The 24992-nt window shown below is 39.0% G+C and overlaps 1 protein-coding gene and 1 long non-coding RNA gene across 11 annotated transcripts in view; one reads left to right on the forward strand and one right to left on the reverse strand.

Annotated features, from left to right (window-relative positions):
* The window catches only part of ADNP2 (ADNP homeobox 2), a 41810-nt gene that overhangs the window by 8987 nt on the left and 7831 nt on the right, over positions 1-24992 (forward strand). For 7 of the 10 annotated variants that reach the window (XM_084964545.1, XM_084964548.1, XM_084964542.1 and 4 more), the window contains 3 exons: positions 83-146; positions 4490-4610; positions 22837-22926. In XM_084964545.1, the coding sequence (XP_084820671.1) occupies positions 83-146; positions 4490-4610; positions 22837-22926 (275 nt within the window). Of the gene's footprint in view, positions 1-82; positions 721-4489; positions 4611-22836; positions 22927-24992 lie in introns of those variants that run through there. The other 3 variants (XM_003122295.7, XM_005660559.4, XM_084964550.1) reach the window with 2 other exon arrangements.
* On the reverse strand, positions 2296-10684 carry LOC146402818 (uncharacterized). Its single transcript, XR_014807894.1, has 3 exons — positions 7050-10684; positions 5813-6780; positions 2296-2591 (listed from the first exon to the last, which is right to left on the reverse strand). It is a non-coding gene; the product is annotated as an uncharacterized LOC146402818 (long non-coding RNA).

Below are 24992 nucleotides of genomic sequence, written 5' to 3' on the forward strand. Positions count from 1 at the left end.
TTTTTTTGCTTATCTTCATTACCAGTTGATATTACCAATCTTTAAAAGTTACTGTTTTGATCATAAAAAAATTGCTTTTCAGGAGTTCCCCTTGTGGCTCAGCAGAAATTCATGGAGGACGCAAGTTTGATTCCTGGCCTGGCTCAGTGAGTAAAGGGTCCAGCATTGCCGTGAACTGTGGTGTAGGTCGCAGATGCGGCTCGGATCTGGCGTTGCTGTGGCTGTGGCATAGGCCAGTGGCTACATCTCCCATTCAACCCCTAGCTGGAAACCTCCATATGTTATGTGTGCAGTCCTAAAAAGACGAAAAAAAAAATTGACTTTTATTATCTTGCCTGGTGTTTCTTTAACTCGAATTTAACTGATTTTGTTTTTAGCTTTTAGAGCTTGCACATTAAAAAACTTTTTGGGGAGTTCCCGTTGTGGCTCAGCAAGTTAAGAACATAGTATCTGTGAGGATGTAGGTTTGATCCCTGGCCTAACTCAGTGTGTTAAGGATCCAGCATTGCTACAAGCTGCAGCGTAGGTTGCAGATGAGGCTCGGATCTGGTGTTGCTGTGTCTGTGGTGTGCTGTGTCTGTGGTGTAGGCCAGCAGCTGAATCTGGATTCGACTCCTAGTCCTGGCACTTCTGGAAAAAAAAACCTCTTATGAAATAGTTGCAGATTTATAGAAGTTGCAAGTATAGTACAAAGAACTTTTTCCTCTGAATCATTTAAAAGTAAGTTGCCAAAAAAGATACCATTACCCCAAATATCATCTGTTTACTACTGTAGGAACTTTCTATTCAGAACACAACCATCAAAATCAGGAAATCCATATATTATTACTGTCTAATCCTCAGACCCCATTGAAGTTTTGCCATTCGTTCCAGTAACATCGTTTATAGTAAAAATCTTGTTAAAGTTGCATATTGTATTTAGTTATCTTTAATCTTTTTCAATCTGGAACAGTTCCGTAGTTTTTCTTCTCATGACTTTTTTTAAAGTGTATAATACATTGATTTTTAGTAAACTTACGGAGTTATATAGGCATTAACACAAGCTGACATTAGAGCATTTGGCTATTGTGAATAGTGCTCCTTTGATCATCTGGACACTCCCCCTGAATGTGTCCATGTACATTTACTACCTGTTTACACTCCCAGCCGATGCCTCACTTACCTTCTATCTCTAGCTTTGTCTTTTCTGAATGTAAATGGAATCAGACCACTTGAGAACTTTTGCACCTGGCTTCTTTCATGCAGCATCATGTTTTTCAGACTCATTTCTGTTGTAGCATGCATCAGTACTTAGTTACTTTTTATTGCCAGATAGTATTTTGTAGTGTGGATATGCCATCTTTTTTTAATCCATTCATCATTTTATGGCCATTTGGATTATTTCCACATTTTGGCCGTTATGAGTAGTGCTTCTTTGTATCATCTGGACACTTTTGAATATTGTAATTTAGTTATTTTGTACATTGTGTCTTAATTGAATTTGTCTGCCAGACTTTTGTGAATTACTCTTTTCTCCTTGGTTATTAATGAGTATTTTGTGGGGAGGTGCTTGGAAACCATTCAGATTATCTAATTTCTCACTAAACACTCAATTATTTTATATCACCATGAATTTAAGTTTCTATTCTAGTGGGCTATATTTTGTTACTATTTATGAATACCAAACCACCCCAAAACTGTAGGATAAAATATTCTATTAAAAAAGCTCTAATTTTGGGTCAGGAGTTGAGGTGAGAGCTGGGGAGATGGCTCATTTATGTTCTACCATTTCTGGAGCTTCATCTGGGCTTTCCCAGGCTCTAGAGCATCTTCACTCTCATTTCTTGGTGGTTGATGTGGAACACTTTTATATAGTTGAGCTTCTCACAGTATGGTATCTGGATCCAAGAGTAGTGGTACCAGAGGACAGGAAAAATGTACGGTATTGTTATGGTCTAGCCTGGAATTCACATGGCATTATTGCTCCCATACTTTATTGGTTTAGGTAACCACAAAGTTCTGTTCAGATTCAAAGGGTGGGAGCATGGATACTCCTATTTTTTGAAAGGAGTGAAGGACATGTTTTAAGGAGAGCATGTGGGCTGGGAGTAGAAATTCAGTGCCACAGGTTATAATCTGATACTGTCATTGTTTGATGCCCACATGTCCCGTATTTGGCTTGTGGGAACTTCCTCAAGCTGACTTCTTTTGAGTCCTTTTGACATGTCTCATCATTTTTTTTTTTTTTTTTTTTTTTTTTGTCTTTTTTTGCTATTTCTTGGGCCGCTCCTGTGGCATATGGAGGTTCCTAGGCTAGGGGTCGAATCGGAGCCGTAGCCACCAGCCTACGCCAGAGCCACAGCAATGCAGGATGTGAGCCGCGTCTGCAACCTACACCACAGCTCATGGCAACGCCGGATCGTTAACCCACTGAGCAAGGGCAGGGACTGAACCTGCAACCTCATGGTCACATTCGTTAACCACTGCGCCACGACGGGAACTCCTGTCTCATCATTTTTTGAACAACTTCCTTGCTTTTTGGCATAAGACATTCTAGGCCCATCTTGTCTTTTCCATGCTCCAGCCCTAGAATCAGCCATTTTTAAGGAGCCCTAGTTCCTTTTAATAGAAAATGGTATTTAGAAAGTAAGATTTGGGTCTGAAGATTTGCTCACTGCTCAAAGGGTGTATAACTGCTACCAGGCTTTTGCAGTGGACAGAGCTATATGATATATACACACACATTAACAAATACACACACACACTATTTTACATCTATGTATATATTAAAAATAATAAGGTCACAGCTGTATCTCCTGTCTGATCAAGTACCACAGGATTCATTTTAACCTTATGCCTTTTCAGCTATTTTAAAAATAGCTTTATTGAGATGTAATTTACATATCATGCGTTTCACCCATTTAAAGTGTACAGTTCAGAGGCTTTTAGTATATTCACAGTTGTGTGTATATCACCACAGTCAATTTTAGAATATTGTCATTATTCCAGAAAGAAATGCTCTTCCAGTTAGCTGTCACCTTCCAGTCCTCTTCAGCCCTAAGCAACCAGTATTCTACTTTTTTCTATGTGTGTCTGTTCTTGATACTTCATATAAATTGAATCATATAATATGTGATCCTTTTTCTGACTTCTTTCACTTCAAATAATGTTCCCCAAGGGTCATCACATTGTAACATGCATTGGTGTTTCATGCCATGTATTTCATTTTTTTAATGGCCAACTAATATTCCATGGTATGGGTATACCACACTGTACCTATCAGTTGATGGACATTTGGGTTGTTTCTACTTTTTCTATTATGAGTACTGTTGTTATGAACATACTTGTATAGGGTTTTGTTTGGATGCATGTTTTAATTTCTCTTGGGTGGTATTGCTGGTTCATATGGTGCATATATGTTGAATGCTTTTGAGAACCTGCCAAACTTTTCCAAACCAGCTGTATCATTTTACATTACCACCAGCAATGTATTGGAGATTCAGTTTTTCAGTATCCTTGCCAGCACTTCCTTCTTTTCTTTTCTTTCCTCAACCATCCCTGTAGGTGTGAAGTAGTATCTTATGGTGGTTTTGACTTGCATTTCCCCATAACTAATGTTTAGCATCTGTGTGCTTAATAGCCATGTATATATTGTCTTTGGAGAAATATCCAAATTCTTTGTCCATTTTTAAGGTTTTTTTTTTTGTCTTTTAAGTATTGAGTTATGAGAGTTCCTTTCATGTTTTGTATAAGTTCCTTCAAATTTCAGAAATAAGATTTACGCATATTTTCACCCTGTGGATTCTCTTTTCACTTTTTTGGTGGTTTGCTTTGAAGCACATAGATTTTAAATTTTGATAAAGTCGAACTTATCTTTCTTTTCTTTTTTTTTTTTTGTCTTTTTAGGGCTACGCCTGCGGCATATGGAGGTTCCCAGGCTAGGGGTTGAATCAGAACTGTAGCCACAGGCCTTTACCATGGCCACGGGAACGCCAGATCCAAGTTGAATCTGTGAACTACATCACAGCTCATGGCAACACAGGATCCTTAACCCACTGAGCGAGGCCAGGGATTGAACCTGTGTCCTCATGGATGTTAGTTAGATTTGTTTCTGGTGAGCCACTTGGGGAACTCCTATTTTTTCTTCTGTTGCTTGTGTTTGGTTGTTTTTTTGTTTTTTTTTTTTTTTGTGTCATAGCCAAAATCCATTACTAAATCCAAAGTCATGAAGATTTATGCCTCTCTGTTCTTCTGAGAGCTTTTAAAAACTTGTGCACAGAAATGTATGGTCCATTTTTGAGTTAATTTTTGTGTGTGGAAAGAGTCCATCTTCATTCTTTTACATGTGGATAGTGAATTGTCCCAGAATGATTTGTTGAAAATTACTCTGCTTTACCAACCTATTTAAAAATTACATATATGTATGTATTTATATTTATGTACATACATACATACACATATATGTGTATATATATGCGCTGATTAAAGTTTCATTTTCTTCCCTTTTAAGGAAAATTTCAAAAATGTTTCAAATTCCTGTGGAGAATCTCGACAACATCAGGAAGGTACGAAAAAAGGTGAAAAGCATTCTTGTGGATATTGGACTTGACAGCTGCAAGGAGTTGCTGAAGGTAAGAGGACTAGAAGTACCAGGTAAAGAGAAGACAGTAATATCGGAGATACTGAAGTTGGAGAGATTTAAACTGGGAGTTTTTTTGAAGAATGAGTAAGATGCCTCAAGATGGAAACTGCTGACTTGAAATGAGGCATAAGAGCAGCTTTTGTTCTTTTTCATGTCTTTTTAACTTAAAGTGGGCTACTTTAGGCTGTTGCAGTTTTTGTTGTTGTTGTTGTTGAGTAGTGGGAGGCAAGGCAGGGCTTCATAAGAGAGGCAGGTAGACTGTATGATTATGGATTTTTTTTTTTTTTTTTTTTTTTTGTCTTTTAGGGCCATACCTGTGGCATATGGAAGTTCATATGCTAGGCGTCAAATCAGAGCTGTAGCTGCTAGGCTACACCACAGCCACAGCAATGTGGGATCTGAGCCAAGTCTGCGACCTATACCACAGCTCATAGCAATGCCAGATCCTTAACCCTCTGAGCAAGGCCAGGAATCAAACCTACGTCCTCATAGATACTAGTTGGGTTCATTAACCACTGAGCCACAGTGGGAATTCCAGAGCTGTTTCAGTTCTTGTTATTACTTTTTTTTAGTGATTTTTATTTTTTCCATCATAGCTGGTTTACAGTTTTCTACTGTCCAGCAAGGTGACCCAGTCACACATACATGTATACATTCTTTTTTTCTCACATTATAATGCTCCGTCATAAATGACTAGATCTTGTTCCCAATGCTATACAGCAGGATCTCATTGCTTATCCATTCCAAAGGCAATAGTTTGCATCTATTAACCCCAAATTCCCAGTCCATCCCAATCCCTCCCCCTCCCCCTTGGCAACCATAAGTCTCTTCTCCGTGTCCATGAGTTTCTTTTCTGTGGAAAGGTTCATTTGTGCCGTATATTAGATTCCAGATATAAGTGATACCATATGGTATTTGTCTTTCTCTTTCTGACTCACTTCGCTTAGTATGAGAGTCTCTAGTTCCATCCATGTTGCTGCAAATGGCATTATTTTGTTCTTTTTTAATGGCTGAGTAGTATTCCATTGTGTGTGTGTGTGTGTGTGTGTGTGTGTGTGTGTGTGTGTGTGTATGTACCACATCTTCTTAATGCATTCATCTGTCCATGGACATTTAGGTTGTTTCCGTATCTTGGCTATTGTGAATAGTGCTGCAAAGAACAGGCGGGTGCATATGTCTTTTTCAAGGAACGTTTTGTCCAGATACATGCCCAAGAGTGGGATTGCTAGGTCATAGGGTAGTTCTCTGTATCATTTTCCAAGGTACCTCCATAGTGTTTTCCATAGTGGTTGTGCCAGTTTACATTCCCACCAACAGTGCCCGAGGGTTCCCTCTTCTCCACATCGTCTCCAGCATTTGCTATGTGCGGACTTATTGATGATGGCCATTCTGACTGGTGTGAGGTGGTACCTCATTGTAGTTTTGATTTGCATTTCTGTAATAATCAGTGATGTTGAGCATTTTGTCATGTGCTTGTTGGCCATCTGTATATCTTCTTTGGAGAAATGTCTACTCAGGTCTTTTGCCTATTTTTCCACTGGGTTGTTGGCTTTTTTGCTGTTGGGTTGTGTAAGTTGTTTGTCTATTTTAGAGATTACGCCCTTGTCAGTTGCATCGTTTGAAACTATTTTCTCCCATTCTGTAGGTTGTCTTTTTGCTTTTTTAACGGTTTCCTTTTCTGTGCAAAAGCTTGTCAGTTTGATTAGGTCCCATTGGTTTATATTTTATTTTATTTTATTTTATCTTATTATTTTGCTATTGGCTTTGGAGACTGACCTGAGAAAACATTTGTAAGGTTGTTGTCAGAGAATGTTTTGTCTATGTTCTCCTCTAGGAGTTTGATGGTGTCTTGTCTTACATTTAAGTCTTTAAGCCATTTTAAGTTTATTTTTGTGCATGGTGTGAGGATGTGTTCCAGTTTCATTGATTTACATGCAGCTGTCTAGGTTTCCCAGCACCATTTGCTGAAAAGACTGTCATTTTCCCTTTTTATGTGCTTGCCTCCTTTGTCAAAGATTAATTGACCATAGGTGTCTGAGTTTATTTCCAAAGCTGTTCCAGTTTTTACAGTTACTTTTAAGAGGGACTTGTTATAGTCATTAGTTGCAAAATATATTTGTGTATTTTTTATTTTGTTTGGTTGGGTTTTTTGGCTGTGCCTACAACATGTGGAGGTTCCTGGGCCAAGGATCGAACCTGAGCTACAGCAGCTACAACGCCGAATCCTTAATTTATAGGCCACCAAGGAACTCCTGAAATATACACTTGTTTTTGACCTTTGACGGGAATGTGTTGAATTATTTATATTTCATTATCAGAAGACCCTAACTTAATTTTCCAGTATTGTTAGAGTAATCAGCAGATGAGGATGCATATTTGGTATAATAGGGTTTTTTTTTTTCTCTTCTTTTGTTTTTTAGAGCCGCACCTGCGGCATATGGAGGTTCCCAGGCTAGAGGTCAAATCGGAGCTACAGCTGCCAGCCTACAGCACAGCCACAGCAATCTGAGCCCCATCTACAACATACACCACAGCTCAGTGCAATGCTGGATCTTTAACCCACCTAGCAAGGCCAGGGATTGAATCTGCAACCTCATGGTTACTAGTTGGATTGGTTTCTGCTGTGCCACAATGGGAGCTCCAGGTTTTTTTTGTTTGTTTTGTTTTTTCTGAGTTTTTCATTTAATACATGCAGTCTTACAAAGGTTTAAAAATTAAGGTCATAGTCACACTTTATTGGTAAGTTATGTTCTCATGTAGTTTTATCGTTTTTTATAACTTGAGAATATATGGCTGGCATGTATAGCGAGGAAATACAAATTGGTTTTTCTTTGGTCTTTTAGGGCCATACCTGCGTCATATGGAGGTTTCAAAGCTAGGGGTCAAATTGGAGCTGTTGCTGCTGGCCTATGCCACAGCTATAGCAACACAGACTCCGAGGCTCATCTGTGACCTACACCACACTCACAGCAGTGCCAGATCCTTAACCTACTGAATGAGGCCAGGGATCGAAACTGCATCCTCCTGGGTGCTAGTCAGATTCGTTTCTGCTGAGACACGATGGTAAAAATTGATAAATAAGGTTTGCTGTGTAGCTTTATAGCCACTTAAAGTACTATGCATATTTAATTCATAATTATTGAAATAAGGACTGTGTCTGCACTGAAGTTTTCAGACTCAGATAAAGAATTCAATTCAAAATATTAATTGGCCTTGGGAAGAATTCAGCTTCTTAATTTTTAAATCTCAGATTTTGAACCAGATTGACTTTATTTATAAAATGCTGTTCTGATACTGAAAGATAAATAATCACCGGATTCTCATTAATGGTCAGAATTGAATTTTTGCTCTGAAGTAAAATTTCTGAAAGATTTCAGATAGTTCTCTGCTCAAACATTACCACCTTGGAGAGATCGTCCCCTAAAATGTTGCGCCCTCCACTTTATTCTCTATCTTATCTGCTGTTTTTCTTCAAAGTGCTGATAATACCTGGTATTTGTTTATTTGTATCCCTCACTTGAACATATGTAGGCATGGACTACACTGTTTTGTTATCCACTCTACTGCCTGTAAATGCTTAACAAATATGTATTTTTTTTAAGAAATATTTTTAAAATGAATGAATGAAAGTAAAGCCCAAGTGGAGAAATACTTTTAATAATAGACTGACTGCCTGAACGTTTATTTGGAAATAAAAGGATGGTGGAGATAGTGAAGTGGAAAACTCTTAGATGCTGTTGCTCAAGAACAGTCTTAAAAGTAAGAGGACTCTCAGTGTTGTAGCTCTGTCTATAAGTCATATTTTATACTTAAGGAAGAAAGCAGGGTAATTATTTGGAGATGTATTTGAGAAGGTAGCTAGTAGACAGAGTCCACTAGTAATATATATGTTTTTGTGAGTTTAATATTTCCAGAGAATATAAAATAACAAGCTAAGAGCACAATATGTATAGACTGAGAAAGTTTTGGATGATAACATATGGGAAGCTTTTGGAGTGGTGCCTGATAGGTGGTGGATGCCAACAGAATGTGCTCTGAAGGTACAGCAGTGCTCTGTAGTAGACACACTGGGAATTGTCTTGAGTTAATTAGTGGGTAAAGAAAGACATGACTCTTATTTTAATCCTGGCTTGTAGCTAATTGTGTGACCTTGGGCAAGTCTTGGGTTACTCTTGGGGCCTCAGTGTCCTCACCCTTAAGGGTTAGTCAGGATACTTGCCCCTGTTAGGGGATTGATGGTCTGTCAGGAGCTGAGACAGACCTGAAACAATCATAGTGAGAAACAGGCAGAAAGATCCTTTCTAGCTGGCAAAGCTGGAGTAGCCTTTATGGAGATGAGGTTTGAATTTGTTTTTTGTTTGTTTTTAAGAGAGGCTAGGATTCTCCAGTGGAATTAGAAAGAGTATTCCAGGAACCCGAAATTTAGAACCACAGTCCAATTGGTTAACCACCATCAATGCAGGCTGTGAATTCATTTTTTTTTAATTGTTCTATTTGGAAATAATAATTCAAACTTATAGGAAAGTTACAAGAATAAAAATAGTACAAAGAACACTCATTACTAGATTTACCACTTGTTAACGTTTTCTCCCACTTGCTTTAACATTTGCTTACTGGTGTGTATAGTATTTTTCTTTGAGCCACTTAAGAATAAGTTGCATGTCTCATGAACATTATTACCTAAATACTCCAAGCGTGTATTTTTTAAGAATAAGATTTGTCTCTTACATTGCCTCAGGATGCTTATGAACTTAGATGAGTTTAACATTGTATGGGAGTTCCCATTGTGGCTCAATGGGTTAAGGACCTGATATCTGTGTGAGGATTCAGATTCTATCCTTGGCCTTGCTCAGTGGGTTAAGGATCTGGCATTGTCTCAACCAGTGGCGTAGGTCACAGATGCAGGTCAGATCTGATGTTGACGTGGCTGTGGTGGGGGCCTAAGCCCCTGGTCTAGGTATTTCCATATGCCATAGGCGTGGCTGTAAAAAGGAAAAAAACAAAACAAAAACATACTGATGTGACATTTTTGTGTAGTCATTTTTAGCATTTTTTGCCCTGTCAGTGGTGGACCCAGTCTAGGACCAGGTATTGCATTTGGTTGTCATGTCTCTTTAGTGACGTAGTTTTTAAACAGAATTCTGTTTCAAAATTAGTTATATTTTTAGGTAAAATGTTAGTAACAACTAAACTTTTTCTACTTTGTTTTTGACAAGGGGTAGAACTGATCATTCCTCACTAGCTTCCTTAGTCAGCCTAAGATTGTGTTCACTCATTTAAATTTGTTCAAGACAGTTTGCTTTTTCTTTCTAAGACTGTATGTCACAGATAATGTACATATTTCACAAGGGAAAACTAGGAGATTTGAATGGCATACAGCTCTTAAGTTAGATTAACTATTGGGTTAAATTTTATTAATTCTTTGGGAGGAGTTTTTGTTTTTATTTGTAGTTGGTCCTATATTTTGTAAAATTTTTGAAAATTCAAGCAGTGTTAAAGTGCATTATAGAAAAAATTAGAAAGTATACACAGAAACATAAAGAAGAAAATAATTTGTGTGTACACGGTTACCCCAGGATCTCCATGGTAAACAGTTACATCTTTCTGGGTTTTTAGAAACAGGACATGATCTATGTAAGATACCATAGTAGCTTTGTTATGTCTTTTCCCTGAATCTTATATTAAGAATTTTTTTCCATGTCAACTGCATTTATTCTTTTTTTTTCATTCTTTGATTTTGTTTATTGATACTGTGGATTTTTCTAAATTCTATTTGGTGCAATAGCTTTCTAAAAATTATTTGTGGTGTTCCTATTGTGGTGCAGCAGAAACAAATCTGACTAGGAACCACAAGGTTGTGGGTTCAGGCCCTTGCCTCGTTCAGTGAGTTGGGTTAAGGATCTGGCTTTGCCATGAGTTGTGGTGTAGGTTGCAGACGTGGATTGGATCCTGCATGGCTGTGGCATAGGCTGGCAGCTGTAGCTGCAATTTGATCCCTAGCCTGGGAACCTCCATATGCTGTGGGTGTGGCCCGAAAAAGCAAAAAAAAAAAAAAAAAAAAAATTATTTGTTAAAAAAACCCATGGGATTTACACAATGTTTTTGTCTCCAAATAAAGATGTTCACTTTGTCCTTCTCTTTTTTAAAAATTTTCTTTCTTTTTTAAAAATTAAAATATAATTGATTTTTATTCTTAATCCATTGTAGTATTTAGAGTTCCTTGGTTTTAAGCAATGAAAATTAACACTGACCGAGTTCAGAGGGGATTTATTGGAAGTCTGTAGGGGCATACAGAGTTAGCCCTGGGAATACCTGTCCATGGTCCTTTTCATTTCCTTACCCAGGCACTTCAGATTTCACAGTGAGAATTCACTTTGCCTTCTCTGATTTCCAAAGCGTAGGTGACTCCATTCATTCCTAGAGTTGGGGCATCAAATAGTAGGCTGTACGGTTCTTGTCAAAAGCCTGGCATGGGGTGTGGGGACACACAGCAGGGATGGAATCTGTCACGAAACAGTGGAGATAGGGCTGTGCATGAGCTGAACGCCCTGACACATGCTTTATCATCCTATCAGACTTCACTTTATCAGACAAATTTGAAAATAAAATTGTAAACATTTTGAAGATGGTGATAAGGATGAAACCCCAGCCTTGGCCTTTCTGAGCACAAGGCCCCACTGATCTTTTCTAAGACCTACCCAGTTTGTTTGTTTTATTGGTGGTTTTTTTTTTTTTTTTTGGCTTTGCATGTGAAAGTTCCGGGCCAGGGACTGAACCCATGCTACAGCAGTGATAACACCAGATCCTTAACTCATAAAACTGAAAAAAACAAAACAAAAACATATTGATGTGACATTTTTCTTCTTTTTTAATTTAATAATTAAATTAAAACTTCCCTTTCTTTTTTAATTTAATAATTTATTTAACCTCATATGTTAAAAATACTATTTCAGTATGTAATCTGTGTAAAATAAGTAATGAAATATTTTGCCCTCTTTTTTTTTCTTAAACTTTCCAAGTGTATTTAGAATTTTTTTAACTAGGTAAGGTATATATATAACATAAAATTTGCTGTTTTAACCATTTTTTAGATATACAATTCAGTAGCATTGATTATATTCACACTGATTTGTGACTATATTTTTATCACCTCACACAAATTCTGTAACCATTAATAATTCCTCATGTCCTCACCCCAGCCCCTGATAACCTCTAATCTACTTTAAGTCTCTGTGGATTTGCCTGGTAAAGATATTTCATGTGAGTAAAATCATGCAATATTGATCCTTTTATAACTGGCTTATTTCACTTAAGGTTTTCAAGGTTCATCTATGTTGTGGCATGTATCAAAATGTTATTCTTTGGGGGAAGGGGGGCTTGACCTGTGGTATGTGGAAGTTCCTTGGCTAGGGACTGAACCTGTGCCACAGCTGAAACCTGGGCCTTTCCAGTGACAACACCAACCTACTGTGCCACAAGAGAACTGCAAAATATTACTCCTTTTGCTGGCTAAGTAATCTATGGTAGAAATACCACATTTTATCCGTTCACCTTTTTTTTTTTTTGGTCTTTTTGCCTTTTCTAGGGCCACTTCCTGCAGCATATGGAGGTTCCCAGGCTAGGGCCACAGCAACGCGGGGTCCGAGCCACACCTGCAACCTACACCACAGCTCATGGCAACGCTGGATCCTTAACCCACTGAGCGAGGCCAGGGATCAAACCCGCAACCTCATGGTTCCTAGTCGTAACCACTGTGCCACAACGGGAACTCCTATCAGGTCATCTTTTGATAGACTTGGGTTGATTCCCTCTTTTGGCTATTGTGAATAATGCTGTAGTATACTTTGGCTTGCAAGTATCCGTTTGAGTCCCTGTTTTCAGTTTTTGGTATATACCTCAGAGAATTGCTGGGTTGTATAATAATTGTCTGTTTAGCTCTTTGAGAAACCACCTGTTTCCACAGTAGCTGCACCTTTTTTTCAATTCCCACCAGCCAGGCGTGAGGGATCCAGTTTACCCACAGCTTGGCAACATTTGTTCTTTTCTTTCTTCTCTCCCTTTCCCTCCCTTTTTCTTTTCCTCTCCTTCTCCCTCCCTCCCTCCCTTGCCTTTGTGACCACTAATGGCATCTTTTCATGTGCTTATTGGCCTTTTGTTTATCTTTAGAGATTTGAATTCAGGTCTTTTGCCCATTTTTAAATTGGATTGTTTGTCTTTTTGGTTTTTTTATGTATACTGGTTATTTGTAGATATTTTCTCCCATACGGTAAGTTTCTTTTTCTTGCGATGCACAAAAGTTCTAAACTTCAGTGAAGTCTATTTTATTTATTTTTGTGTTTGCAATGCTTTTTTTTTTTTTTTTTTTTTTTTTGTCTTTTTTGCCATTTTCTTGGGCCATTCCCGCAGCATATGGAGGTTCCCAGGCTAGGGGTCGAATTGGAGCTGTAGCTGCTGGTCTACACCAGAGCCAAGCCGAGTCTGCAACCTACACCACAGCTCACAGCAATGCTGGATCCTTAACCCACTGAGCAAGGCCAGGGATCAAACCCACAACCTCATGGTTCCTAGTCGGATTCGTTAACCACTGAGCCACGATGGGAACTCCTGCAATGCTTTCTATATGATATCTAAGAATCTGTTGCCAAATTAAAATCAAGAAGATTTTCTCCTATGTTTTCTTCTAAGAATTTTTTGGTTGAAACTCTTTTTGTTTAGGTTGTGGATCCATATTGAATTAATTTTGTGTATGGTGGGATGTAGCGGCCCAAGTTTCATTCTTTTGCATGTGGAAATTTCAGTTGTCCCAGCACCATTTAATTGACTCATTCCCCCGGCCACATTGAATGGACTCAGCAGCCTTGTAGAAAATGATTTGGCCATAGATGCATGGATTTATTTCTGGACTCTCTGTTCCATTAAACTGTATGTCTGTCTTTATGTTAGTATTATACTGTTTTGATTATCATAGTTTTATAGTAGGTTTTGAAATTGGAAGATTTTGTTCTTTTTTTTTTTTTCTTTTTAGGGCTGCACCCGTGGCATATGGAAGTTCCCAGGCTAGGGGTCAAATTGGAGCTGTAGGTGCCAGCCTGCGCCACAGCCACAGCAATGTGGGATCTGAGCCTCGTCTGCAGCCTACACCACAGCTCATGGCAATGCTGGATCCTTAACCCACTTAGTGAGGCCAGGGCTCGAACCCATGTCCTCATGGATCCTAGTTGGGCTTGTTAACCGCTGAGCCATGAAGGGAACTCCTTCTAACTTTGTTCTTTTTTTTTCTTTCCTCCAGTATTGTTTTGGCTCTTCATGTGAATTTAAGGATTGATGTTTCCATTTTTGCAAGAGTTTGTTAGAATTTTGATGAGGATTGTATTGTAGGTCATTTTGGATATTATTAACATCTTAGCAGTATTCTTACCCATAAACAATAGGATGACTTTCTATTTGTTTTGGTCTTTTAATGTCTTTCAGTAATGTTTTGTAGATGTCAGTGTACAATACCTTCACCTGCTTGGTTAAATTAATATCAAGGCATTTGATTATTTTAGATGATATTTATATATCTATCTGTTTATTTTTATGGCTGTACTTGCAGCATATGGAAGCCCCAGGAATCAAATCCAAACCACAGCTGTGACCTATGCCACAACTGTGGCAATGCTAGATCCTTAACCCACTGCCCCAGGCCAGGGATCGAACTCCAGCTGCTGCAGAGACAATGCTGGATCCTTAACCTGCTGCACCACAGCAGAACTCCTAGAAGGGATTTAAATGAAATTGTTTTCTTTATTTCCTTTTCAGATTTTTCATTACACATGTATAAAAACACAACTAGTATCTGCATGTTTTGTGTACCCCGCAATTTTTCATTACCTGGGGTAGCTTTCTGTGGATTCTTAGGCATTATTTAAATATATATATATATTTCTTCCATTCTAATGTGAATTCCTTTTATTTGTTTTTCTTGCCTAATAACTCTGGCTAAGACTCCAGTACAATGTCGAATGGCAGTGGTAAAAGCAGGCATCCTTGTCTTGTTTTCCCAATCTTAGGGGGAAAGCTTTTAGTCTTTCACTGTTAGGTATTATGCCTTTCATAAATGCTTATGTTGAAGAAGATGTTCTGGTATTTTGAATGTTTTGTAAGTAATGAAAATGTGTGGATTTTGGAGTTATCGTGGTGCAATGGAAACGAATCTGACTAGGAACCATGAGGTTGCGGGTTCGATCCCTGGCCTTGCTCAGTGAGTTAGGGATCAGGCATTGCTGCGAGCTGTGGTGTAGGTCGCAGATGCGGCTCGGATCTGGCATTGCTGCGGCTGTGGCATAGGCTGGCGGCTACAGCTCCAATTCGACCCCTAGCCTGGGAACCTCCGTATTCCACAGGTGTGGCCCTAAAAAGACAAAAAAAAAAAAAAAAAAAAGGTGTGGATTTTGTCAGATGCTTTCTCTCAGTTGAGATGACTTTTTTTTTTCCCCCTTTGTTCTTTGAGTGTTGGTATAGTACATTGGTTTTTCTTATGCTGAAGGCCACTAGTATTCCTGGTGTAAATTCCATTTGGTCATAGTGTAGAATCTTTAATATACTGTAGGGTTTTGTTTGCTAGTAGTCTGTTAAGGAGTTTTCATTTTTATTCATAAGGAATTTTTGAAAAATTTTTTTCTTGTGATGTCTTTATTTGGCTCCGGCATTAGGGTAATGCTGGTCAAATAAAATGACCTCCTCTTCGATTTTGAGGAGGAGTGTTACCTCCTCTTCGATTTTGAGGAGAAGAGTTTGAGAAGAACTGGTGTTAATTGTCTATACATTTGGTAGAATTTGCCAGTGAAGTCATCTGGTCCTGGAATTTTCTTTGTTTTGATGGTTTTGATTACTATTTCAGTCTGTACATGTTATAAGTCTGTTGAAATTTTCTTATTTCTTGAATCAGCTTGGTTAATTACTGTGTTTCTAGCAGTTTGTCCATTTCATTGAGTTTATCTATTTTGTTTGTATATAACTGTTATGGTATTCTCTTCTTTTATTTCTGTAAAGTCAGTTGTGATGTGCCCACTTTCACTTCTGATTTTACTTTTTTTTTTTGGTCTTTTTAGGGCCGCATCTGCTGCATCTGGTAGTTCCCAGGCTCGGGAGCCAACTGGATCTTCAGCTGCCAGCCTGTGCGACAGCAGCTTGGGATCCAAGCCACATCTGAAAGCTACACCACAGCTCCAGGCAGCACTGGATCCCTCACCCACTGAGCAAGGCCAGGGATCGAACTTGTATCCTCATGGATATAAAGTTGAGTTTGTTTCTGCTGAGCCACAACAGGAACTCCTGATTTACTTACTTTTATCTTCTATTTTCTGTCAGTCTAGCTAAGCATTTGGTAAATTTTGTTGATCTTTTCAAAGAAACAGCTTTTGGTTTCTTTGATTCTCTTTTATTTATCTTTGTGTAGTTCCCAGGTCAATTTAATTTTGATGTGCAGTCTGTTCAGTTGCTAACACCAGGAAGCTGGGAGTTAAATCACATGAGCTTCGGAGCTTCATTTGATTTTGTTGTTGTTGTTGTTGTTTTGCTTTTTAGGGCCGCACCCGAAGCATATGGAGGTTCCCAGGCTAGGGGTCTAGTTGGAGCTACAGCTCTTGGCCTATGCCACAGCAACGCCATCGAGCCGCGTTTGTGCCACGATGGGAACTCCAAATCACATGAGCTTACTTTGAATTATATTTTAATGCTGTAAAATAGTTATAGGAAACTTTCTACTGCATTGCCCTTAGTATGTTTTCGATTACCTTCATTATTTTACTCAGATTTCTCCCTGTAAAATCTTACAAGAAGTTTCTTTTCAAAACTAGTGCTGGGAGAATGTTTGGCATGTCTTGAGTGTACTATATACACAGCAGGGGTCAGTCCTGACAATTTTTTTGTTGTTGCTTGATCAACTTAGTTAGGCAGTCCTATCCCTTCAATCTTATTAAAATGTAGAAGAAACTACCCCCTGGGTTGCTTGATTTAAAACACACACACACACACACACGTATTCAGTGGGAAGTGAAAGAGATGCTGGATGTTCTTTCTGTGTATGACGTGTGTATCGCCTGGAGTAGAGACTTCCAATATGCCATGGACCCTTGAGGAATCATGAAGTTATTAGGGAATTATTACTATTTCTCTGGTGGCTGAAAATTCACAGGTAAATGAAACATTGTTTGAGAACTGAAAGTAGTCTCTCCCATTGTATATCAAATGTTATGTATCAAATGTTATATATCAAATATTCATAGATACTGAAATAATACTACCTAAATTTATTTAAAAGTATTGTTGTTCCTAGCAGCTTTTGTCATCCTGTGTTTTCTCAATTAATAGCTATCGGAAATACAAATACTGTCACATGAAGGCCAGAAACCTTTGATGTTAAAGAAACAGTCGAGGAAAAAAGATAAAGAAGTTCCCTAGGTTAGAGTTTCAAAGTATCTATCAGGTTTATTGAGGAAAGATGAAATAGGAGGAGTTAATGTTCACCATCTAGTAGAAACTTGGATCCATGGTCATTTTTGTCTTTCTGTTGACTTGAAGGTTATTACCTTGTAACCCTTTTTTCATATCTATCCTCTGTTGCATCCTTGTGACTCTGACACACTCCCTTGAGGTAGTACCATTCTTCCCGCACCTTAGAAACCCACCAGGAGAGTCTGCCTTTGGTGGAGAAGTGTGGTTGCTCTCCTCCTTGCTTCTTCGCTGCACTGCACCACCTCACTTTCTTTTTATGGCTGCACTTGTGGCCATATCACTTTCTATGCTGTTCTGCTCAGAGCTGCCATTTCTGAGGCAACTTATGCCCTTCTGTGCATCAAGTTAGAGATTAGATCGGGACATTTAAACCAATGTTTACAAATTTGGGGGTGCTCCATCTGAGTCAGGGAAGCTTTAAAAAAAGAGTGCTCTGCACTCCCCTGTCCCCTGTGACAATCTTCTGAGACATAAATATATATATATATAAACAGATTTTTAAAAATGTATTAGCCTATGTTTCTACATCTTACCTGCAAAAATATATTGAAATATTGTTACTCCATTTATTTCTTAATAATTGTGTTTTTTTTCTTACTAGCTCTTTTTTTTTGCTGTGTCTGACAATGGAAGGCACTCCTTGCTAGAGCATTACTATTTTCCTTCCTTTTTCAGTATTTTCTTATGACAAATTGAAGCCTACAGAAAGTTTTACAGTGAATACCTTTGTACTTACCACCTAAATTCTACAAAATGAACACACATACATTTATATCTTTACCCATCATTCTTTTTCTTTCTTTTTTTCTTTTTTTTTTTAAGGTGCGCATGTGCGGCATATGAAAGTTCTCCGGCCAGGGGTCAAATCGGAGCTGCAGCTGCCAGTCTACACCACAGCCACAGCAATGCTGGATCCTTAACCCACTGAGTGAGGCCAGGTATCAAACCCGTGTCCTCATGGATACTAGTCAGGTTCGTTACTGCTGAGCCATGATGGGAACTCTAGTTTATTTGGCTTCTTAAGGTGGCAGTTTAGATCACTGCTTTTTTAAAGTTCTTTGTTTTCTAATTATTTAATGCCATCAATTTTATGTTAACTACTACTTTAGCTGTGTTCTTCAAATTTGGTATATTGTGTCTCCATTCAGTTTAAAATATTTTCTAATTTCCCTTGTGATTTCTTTTTTTCTTTTTTTTTTTTTTTTTTTTTTGGTCTTTTTGCTATTTCTTGGGCAGCTCCTGCTGCATATGGATGTTCCCAGGCTAGGGGTCGAATCGGAACTGTAGCTGCCGGCCTACACCAGAGCCACAGCAACGTGGGATCCGAGCTGCGTCTACGACCTACACCACAGCTCACGGCAATGCCGGATCCTTAACCCGCTGAGCAAGGGCAGGGACCGAACCCGCAACCTCATGGTTCCTAGTCGGATTCGTTAACCACTGTGCCACGACGGGAACTCCTCCCTTGTGATTTCTTTGATTCATGGATATTAAGAAGTGTGTTTAATTTCTAGAAATTTGGGGATTTTCTAGAATTTTTTGTTTGTATGTTTGTTTGTTTTTAACCCTGCCCTTGGCATGTAGAAGTTCCCATGCCAGGGACTGAACCTGTGCCACAGTTATAACCAGAGCCACAGCAATGATGACTCCAGATCCTCAACACACTAAGGCATGAGGGAACTCCTCTAGTTATCATTTTGTTACAGATTTCTATTTAATTTTGCTTTGGTCAGAGCCTGAACTTTGTAATTACTTCAGTCCTTTTAATTTATCAACATTTATTTTGTGACTCCGCTTAAGATCTCTTGGGAAGTGTTTCGTGTGTCTTTTGCTGGGTAGCGAGTTCCATAAATGTCAGGTCAGTTTGCAATTCAGTCTTCCCTCTCCTTCCTGATTTGTGTGGAGTTGTTCTATCAGTTATTGAGAAATGAGTGTTGAAGTCCTCAACTGTAATTTTGGATTTGATTATTTCTCTTCTTAGTTCAGTCAGTTTTTGCTTCATATGTTTGAAACACTGTACAGTGCAAACACATTTAGGATTGTTATGTTCTGTTGATGAATAGACCCCATTGTCATTATGAAATGACATTCTATCCATGTTAATATTCTTACCACCCTGAAATCTACTTTTATTCTTATTAATATAGCTCCTTGAGCTTTCTTTTGATTAGTGGTCTCATGACATATCCTTTTTCATCTTTTTACCTTTAACCTGTCCTTATTTTTTTATTTTTAAAATTTTATTTGTATTTTTATTTTCCTATGGCCACACTCACAGCATATGGAAGTTACTGGGTCAGAGATTCAATCTGAGCTGCAGCTGCGACCTGAGCCACAACTGTGGCAATGCTGAGTCTTTTAACCCACTGTGCTGGGCTGGGGATTGAACCCACACCTCCACAAAGACATGAGTTACTGCAGTTGGATTCTTAACCCACTATGCCACAGTGGGAACTCACCATGTTTTTGTATTTAAAGTGTTGTAGACAACATGTAATTGGATCTTTTTTTTTTCACCCCATCTGATATTCTCTCTCATTTTTTTTTTTTGGTCTTTTGTCTTTTCAAGGCTGCACCAGCGGCATATGGAGGTTCCCAGGCTAGGGGTCTAATCAGAGCTATGGCTGCTGGCCTATGCCAGAGCCACAGCAACGCCAGTTCCGAGCCGCATCTGCGACCTATACCACAGCTCACGGCAACGCCAGATCCTTAACCCACTGAGTGAGGCCAGGGATCGAACCCGAAACCTCATGGTTCCTAGTTGGATTCGTTTCTGCTGCGCCATGATGGGAACTCCGATATTCTCTATCTCTTATTTGATTATTTAGACCAGAGGTAAGCAAACTATGGCTTGTGGGACAAATCTGTCTTGCTGTAAATAAACTTTCTTGGAATGAAGCTGTCCTTATTAATGTTTGATAAAGTCCGTGGCTGCTTTTGTACACAATGGTGGGATTCAGTAGTTGTATCAGAGATTACATGGCTGGCAAAGCCTTAAATATTTGTTATCTGACTTTTTACAGAAAAAGTTTATCAGCTGTTGTTATTTAATGTGATTGTTGACTTGGGTTTAAATCTCCATCTTGCTGTTTGTTTTTACCTGTCACGTCTGCTCTTTGTTCCTTTTTAATTCTTTTTTGTTTGGATTAATATTTCTTATGATTCCATTTTATCTCTGTTTTTGGTTTATTAGCTATATATACTCTTTTGTTGTTCGTTTTTACGGCCACACCTGTAGCATATAGAAGTTTCTAGGCTGGGGGTCTATTTGGAACTGCAACTGGGGCTACGCCACAGGCATGGCCACACTGGATCTGAGCCGCTTCTGTGACCTACGCTATAGGTTGTGGCAGTGCTGGATCCATAACCCATTGAGTGAGGTCAGAAATAGAATCCGCATCTTCACAGAGAAAATGTGGGTCCTTAACCTGCTGAGCCACAATGGGAATTCCAGCTATACATGTATTTCTTTTCTTGTTTTTTTTTTTTTGCTTTTTAGGACCGCATTCACGGCATATGGAAGTTCCCAGGCTAGGGATTGAATCGGAGCTGCCAGCCTATACCACAGCCACAGCAATGCTGGATCCTCAACCCACTGAGCGAGGCTGGGGATCAAACCTGTTCCCTCATGGGTACTAGTCAGATTCGTTTCTGCTGCTCTAAGACAGGAACTCCTACATACATTTTTTTTTAATTGTTATTTCTCCAATACATTTTTTTTTCTACTGTACAACATGGTGACCTAGTTACACATACATGTATACATTCTATTTCTCACATTATCATGCTCCATCATAAGTGACTAGACATAGTTCCCAGTGCTGCACAACAGGATCCCTACTACATTTGTGATACCTTCCTAATATAATACTACTTCACACATAGTATAGAACCTGAAAACAGTATGCTTTCATTTCCCCTTCCAGCCTTTGTACTATTGTTGTCATATATTTACTTCTATATATATTATAAATCTCACAATAAATACATATTTTTCCAGTTTTAAATCCTTGTGATAATTAGAACTTTAGTTCTGAATTGACTTGGTAGCAGTGCATTAGCATATTCAAAGGCAAATGTTATATTAACTGTCATTCTCTGGCTTAACTGATTCTTTTTATATTGAAATAATCTTTAATTATTTTAAAAAACAATAATAAAAACTATGGAGGTTAGAAAATACAAGTAATCCGGAGTTTTCTCGTTTCGTCTCTGACCAAAGCAAAATTAAATAGAAATCTGGGAGTTCCCGTCATGGCGCAGTGGTTAACGAATCCGACTAGGAACCAAAAGGTTGCGGGTTCGGTCCCTGCCCTTGCTCAGTGGGTTAACGATCCAGCGTTGCCGTGAACTGTGGTGTAGGTCGCAGACGCAGCTCGGATCCCACGTTGCTGTGGCTCTGGTGTAGGCCGGCAGCTACAGCTCCGATTCGACCCCTAGCCTGGGAACCTCCATGTGCCGCAGGAGCGGCCCAAGAAATAGCAAAAAGACAAAAAAAAAAATAAAAAAAAATAAAAAAATAAATAGAAATCTGTAACAAAAAAAAATACCTAGAGGAGTTCCTGCCATTGTGCAATGGGTTAAGAGTCTGACTGCACTGTCTCTGGTTGCTGCAGAGGTGTGGGTTTGATCCTCAGCCTGGGAACTTCCACATGCCACGAATGTGGCCAAAAAAAAAGGGAGAGTAGGAAACACAGGTAGTCTTTTCTTTAGAAAATGAAAATATTAAGTGCCATGTTTCTACCATTCAGAGATTACCACTATTAACGCTTTATTGTTTAGTCTTCTCTTTCTGTATGTAAATACACACGTGTGTAGTGTTTGCCACAATGAGCTCGTATTGATCATACTTTATTACTTGCTTTTTTCAGTTACCTTCATCTTTCTGTGTCATTAATCGTTCATCTTGTACCCAGTCCATATTCAGATTTCTCCAGTTTCCCCCAAATATTTTTCGTACTCAGTTTGTTGGAACCAGAATTCATTCTGGACCCCATGCATCTTGTTAGGGTCTCAGTTTTGTCCCTTTCTGTCTTCCTTCTCTCCCAGTCCTGTTGGCCACACACTGCAGCCCTGCTTCATATCCACCTGGCATTCTTCTGACCATGTTCACCACTGATGGGAGACAGTGTCTGCTCATGCAGTGTCTCTCTTTCAGAAATTACTTGTGGGAAATCTTGTCTGTTTATTTCTTATAAAACTATTTCTTATAAATTTCTTATAAAACTTTATGGAGTTCCCTTTGTGGCGCAGTGGTTAACAAATCTGACTAGGAACTATGAGGTTGCGGGTTCAATCCCTAGCCCCATTCAGTGGGTTAAGCATCCGGCGTTGCTGTAAGCTGTGGTGTAGGTTGCAGATGAGGCTTGGATCCCATGTTGCTATGGCTCTGGCGTAGGCCGGTGGCTATAGCTCTGATTTGACCCCTAGCCTGGGAACCTCCATATGCCACAGGAAGCGGCCCTAGAAAAGGCAAAAAGACAAAAACCAACCAACCAAACAAAAAAAACCTTTAATATCAACTTGAATTATTTCAGTATTTTCCCCAGGTTTCTAACTTGATGGGAACTTGGTCACAATTTGCCATGGGCTGCATTTTCATTTCACTTTTCCTAGGTAGATTTCTTCTTAGGTGGCAAGTAATGCCGTCAGGTTCTAAATAAATATTTATCTTCTGAAATTTCATAATGATCTCTCTTTTTCTCCCTTTTTGAAAGGACCTTAAAAGCTTTGATCCAGGAGAGAAGTACTTTTATAACACATCATGGGGAGATATTTCTCTCTGGGAACCTTCTGGAAAGAAAGTGGTATGTATTTTTACTTTTTATTTTCATGTTTCCTTAGAACTTGGAGATGGGTGTCAGTTCTGAGGGACATCATGTGTATTGGGGTTGGAGCTGGATGGATGGGAACAGGAGGGAGGTGTAGTGTAAATATTCAGGGGAGTAAAAAGGAAAACGAAGTTAAATGGTTTGTAATATAATATAGGATTATTGTTACTTTGAGAGTTTTCTGAATATGAAGTTGATAAAGTGATATAGTGAAACTGTTTGTCTTTGATTATTAGATGCCACTGATGTACAAAGGGCTTCTGATTTACATAACTATTCTGAGTAAAAAGAAATGGTAGTGACATATAAGTGTATACAATGAGGGTGCATCCTGGTTTCAGAAATTAAAGTAAAAATATGGTTCTTTGAATAAGGGAAAATAATATATGATAATCAAAAGCTCACACTTTGCAGATTCAAGCAAAAATATGTGACATACCACTAATGTCTCCTTATTAAACTGTTTTCTGGAAAACCATTCCTACCACCCTCCATTAAATTAGCACCTTCATCAGTATCAAACTCAGCATGCCCCAGATTTGACGTAACTGTCTCCCCCTCGCCACTGCCCCCACCTTCCCCCCATTTGTCCAAATCTTGTTGGCCTTGGGAATTTGGGCTTAAAAAAATTGTGGTAACTAGTCAGTTATTTTACTGTCAATTTTTTTTTTTTGTCTTATTCGTTTAACCTCCCAGGAAGCCACTCATCCTTCTGGGCATCTGGCTCTTCATTGATAAATGGGGTCCAGGAGGTTGAAGAGCCTTGTGGAGTGCAGGGAAAACAGTTTTTTGTTTGTTTTTTTGTTTGTTTGTCTTTTTGCCATTTCTTGGGCCGCTCTCACGGCATATAGAGGTTCCCAGGCTAGGGGTCCAATTGGAGTTGTAGCCACCAGCCTACGCCACAGCAACGGGGGATCTGAGCCATGTCTGCGACCTGCACCACAGCTCATGGCAATGCCGGATCCTTAACCCACTGAACAAGGCCAGGAACCAATCCCACAACCTCATGGTTCTAGTCGGATTCGTTAACCACTGCGCCACGATGGGAACTCCTTTACTGTCAAAATTTTATTTAAAAACATACTTATTGTCAGGTTGTCTTATGGAGTCCCACTTTTCTGCCTTTGTGTTTCTTGCCCTCCTGGACCCAACACCCCCCTCTCTACCAACAGACAGAAGATTTCTTGAAACCGCTTTGATTTGGTTATTACCTCTCGCAGTAGCAGTACCTCATGGTTTTTCAAATATGCCTTGTTCTGAAGACCTTGACTTCATGAATATTTTCTTGGGCCTCACTAATTTTTCTCATTTGAATTCTTGAAAAAGCCTATAATGTAACATGCCATATAATATAGAACTATATACTTTTCATACAGAAACATTTTTTTTTCTTTTTACGGCAGCACTCAGGGCATATGGAGGTTCCCAGGCTAGGGGTCTAATCAGAACTACACCTGCTGGCCTATGCCACAGCCATAGCAAAACAGGATCCGAGCTATGTCTGCGACCTATATACCATAGGTCACAGCAACGCCGGATCCTTAACCCACTGAGTGAGGCCAGGGATCGAACCCGCAACCTCATGGTTCCTAGTCAGATTCGTTTCTACTGCACCACAACAGAACTCCCCATTTTGTTGAATTTCCACTACAAAGTAGGTAGAACTTTCTTAGTGCTTTATACAAAGAACTATTGTTTTTGTTGCGGTGAATAGAGCCTGGCATAAAATGTTAAATAACAATATGAAATAGTAGAGATTGAATTTATTAAATAGATATGATATTCAGAAATAAAAGAAACCACTGTTGACTGGCATGGTAGAGAATGTGTTGTTTGCTACTCCTCTTCATTCCATGGGTAGCCTTCTTGATTTGTCTCTGAGAAACAGGATTTATGAACAGACAGTTTGGGGCACTGTAGGAGAAATGTTGTGTGATCCTGCTGGAGTATGTGGCTCATGCTGCAGAGAATTGAGATGTGTTGAACTTTTGGGTGTGAGACAGAGATGCTCAGGTTACATATATCAGGTGATGGAGCCCAGC

This window comes from Sus scrofa, chromosome 6 (assembly GCF_054392235.1).
Source record: "Sus scrofa isolate SSC_HxYL_T2T_F1_AM1 chromosome 6, Sscrofa_HxYL_maternal_Yorkshire_Landrace_v2.0, whole genome shotgun sequence".
NCBI lineage: Eukaryota > Metazoa > Chordata > Mammalia > Artiodactyla > Suidae > Sus > Sus scrofa.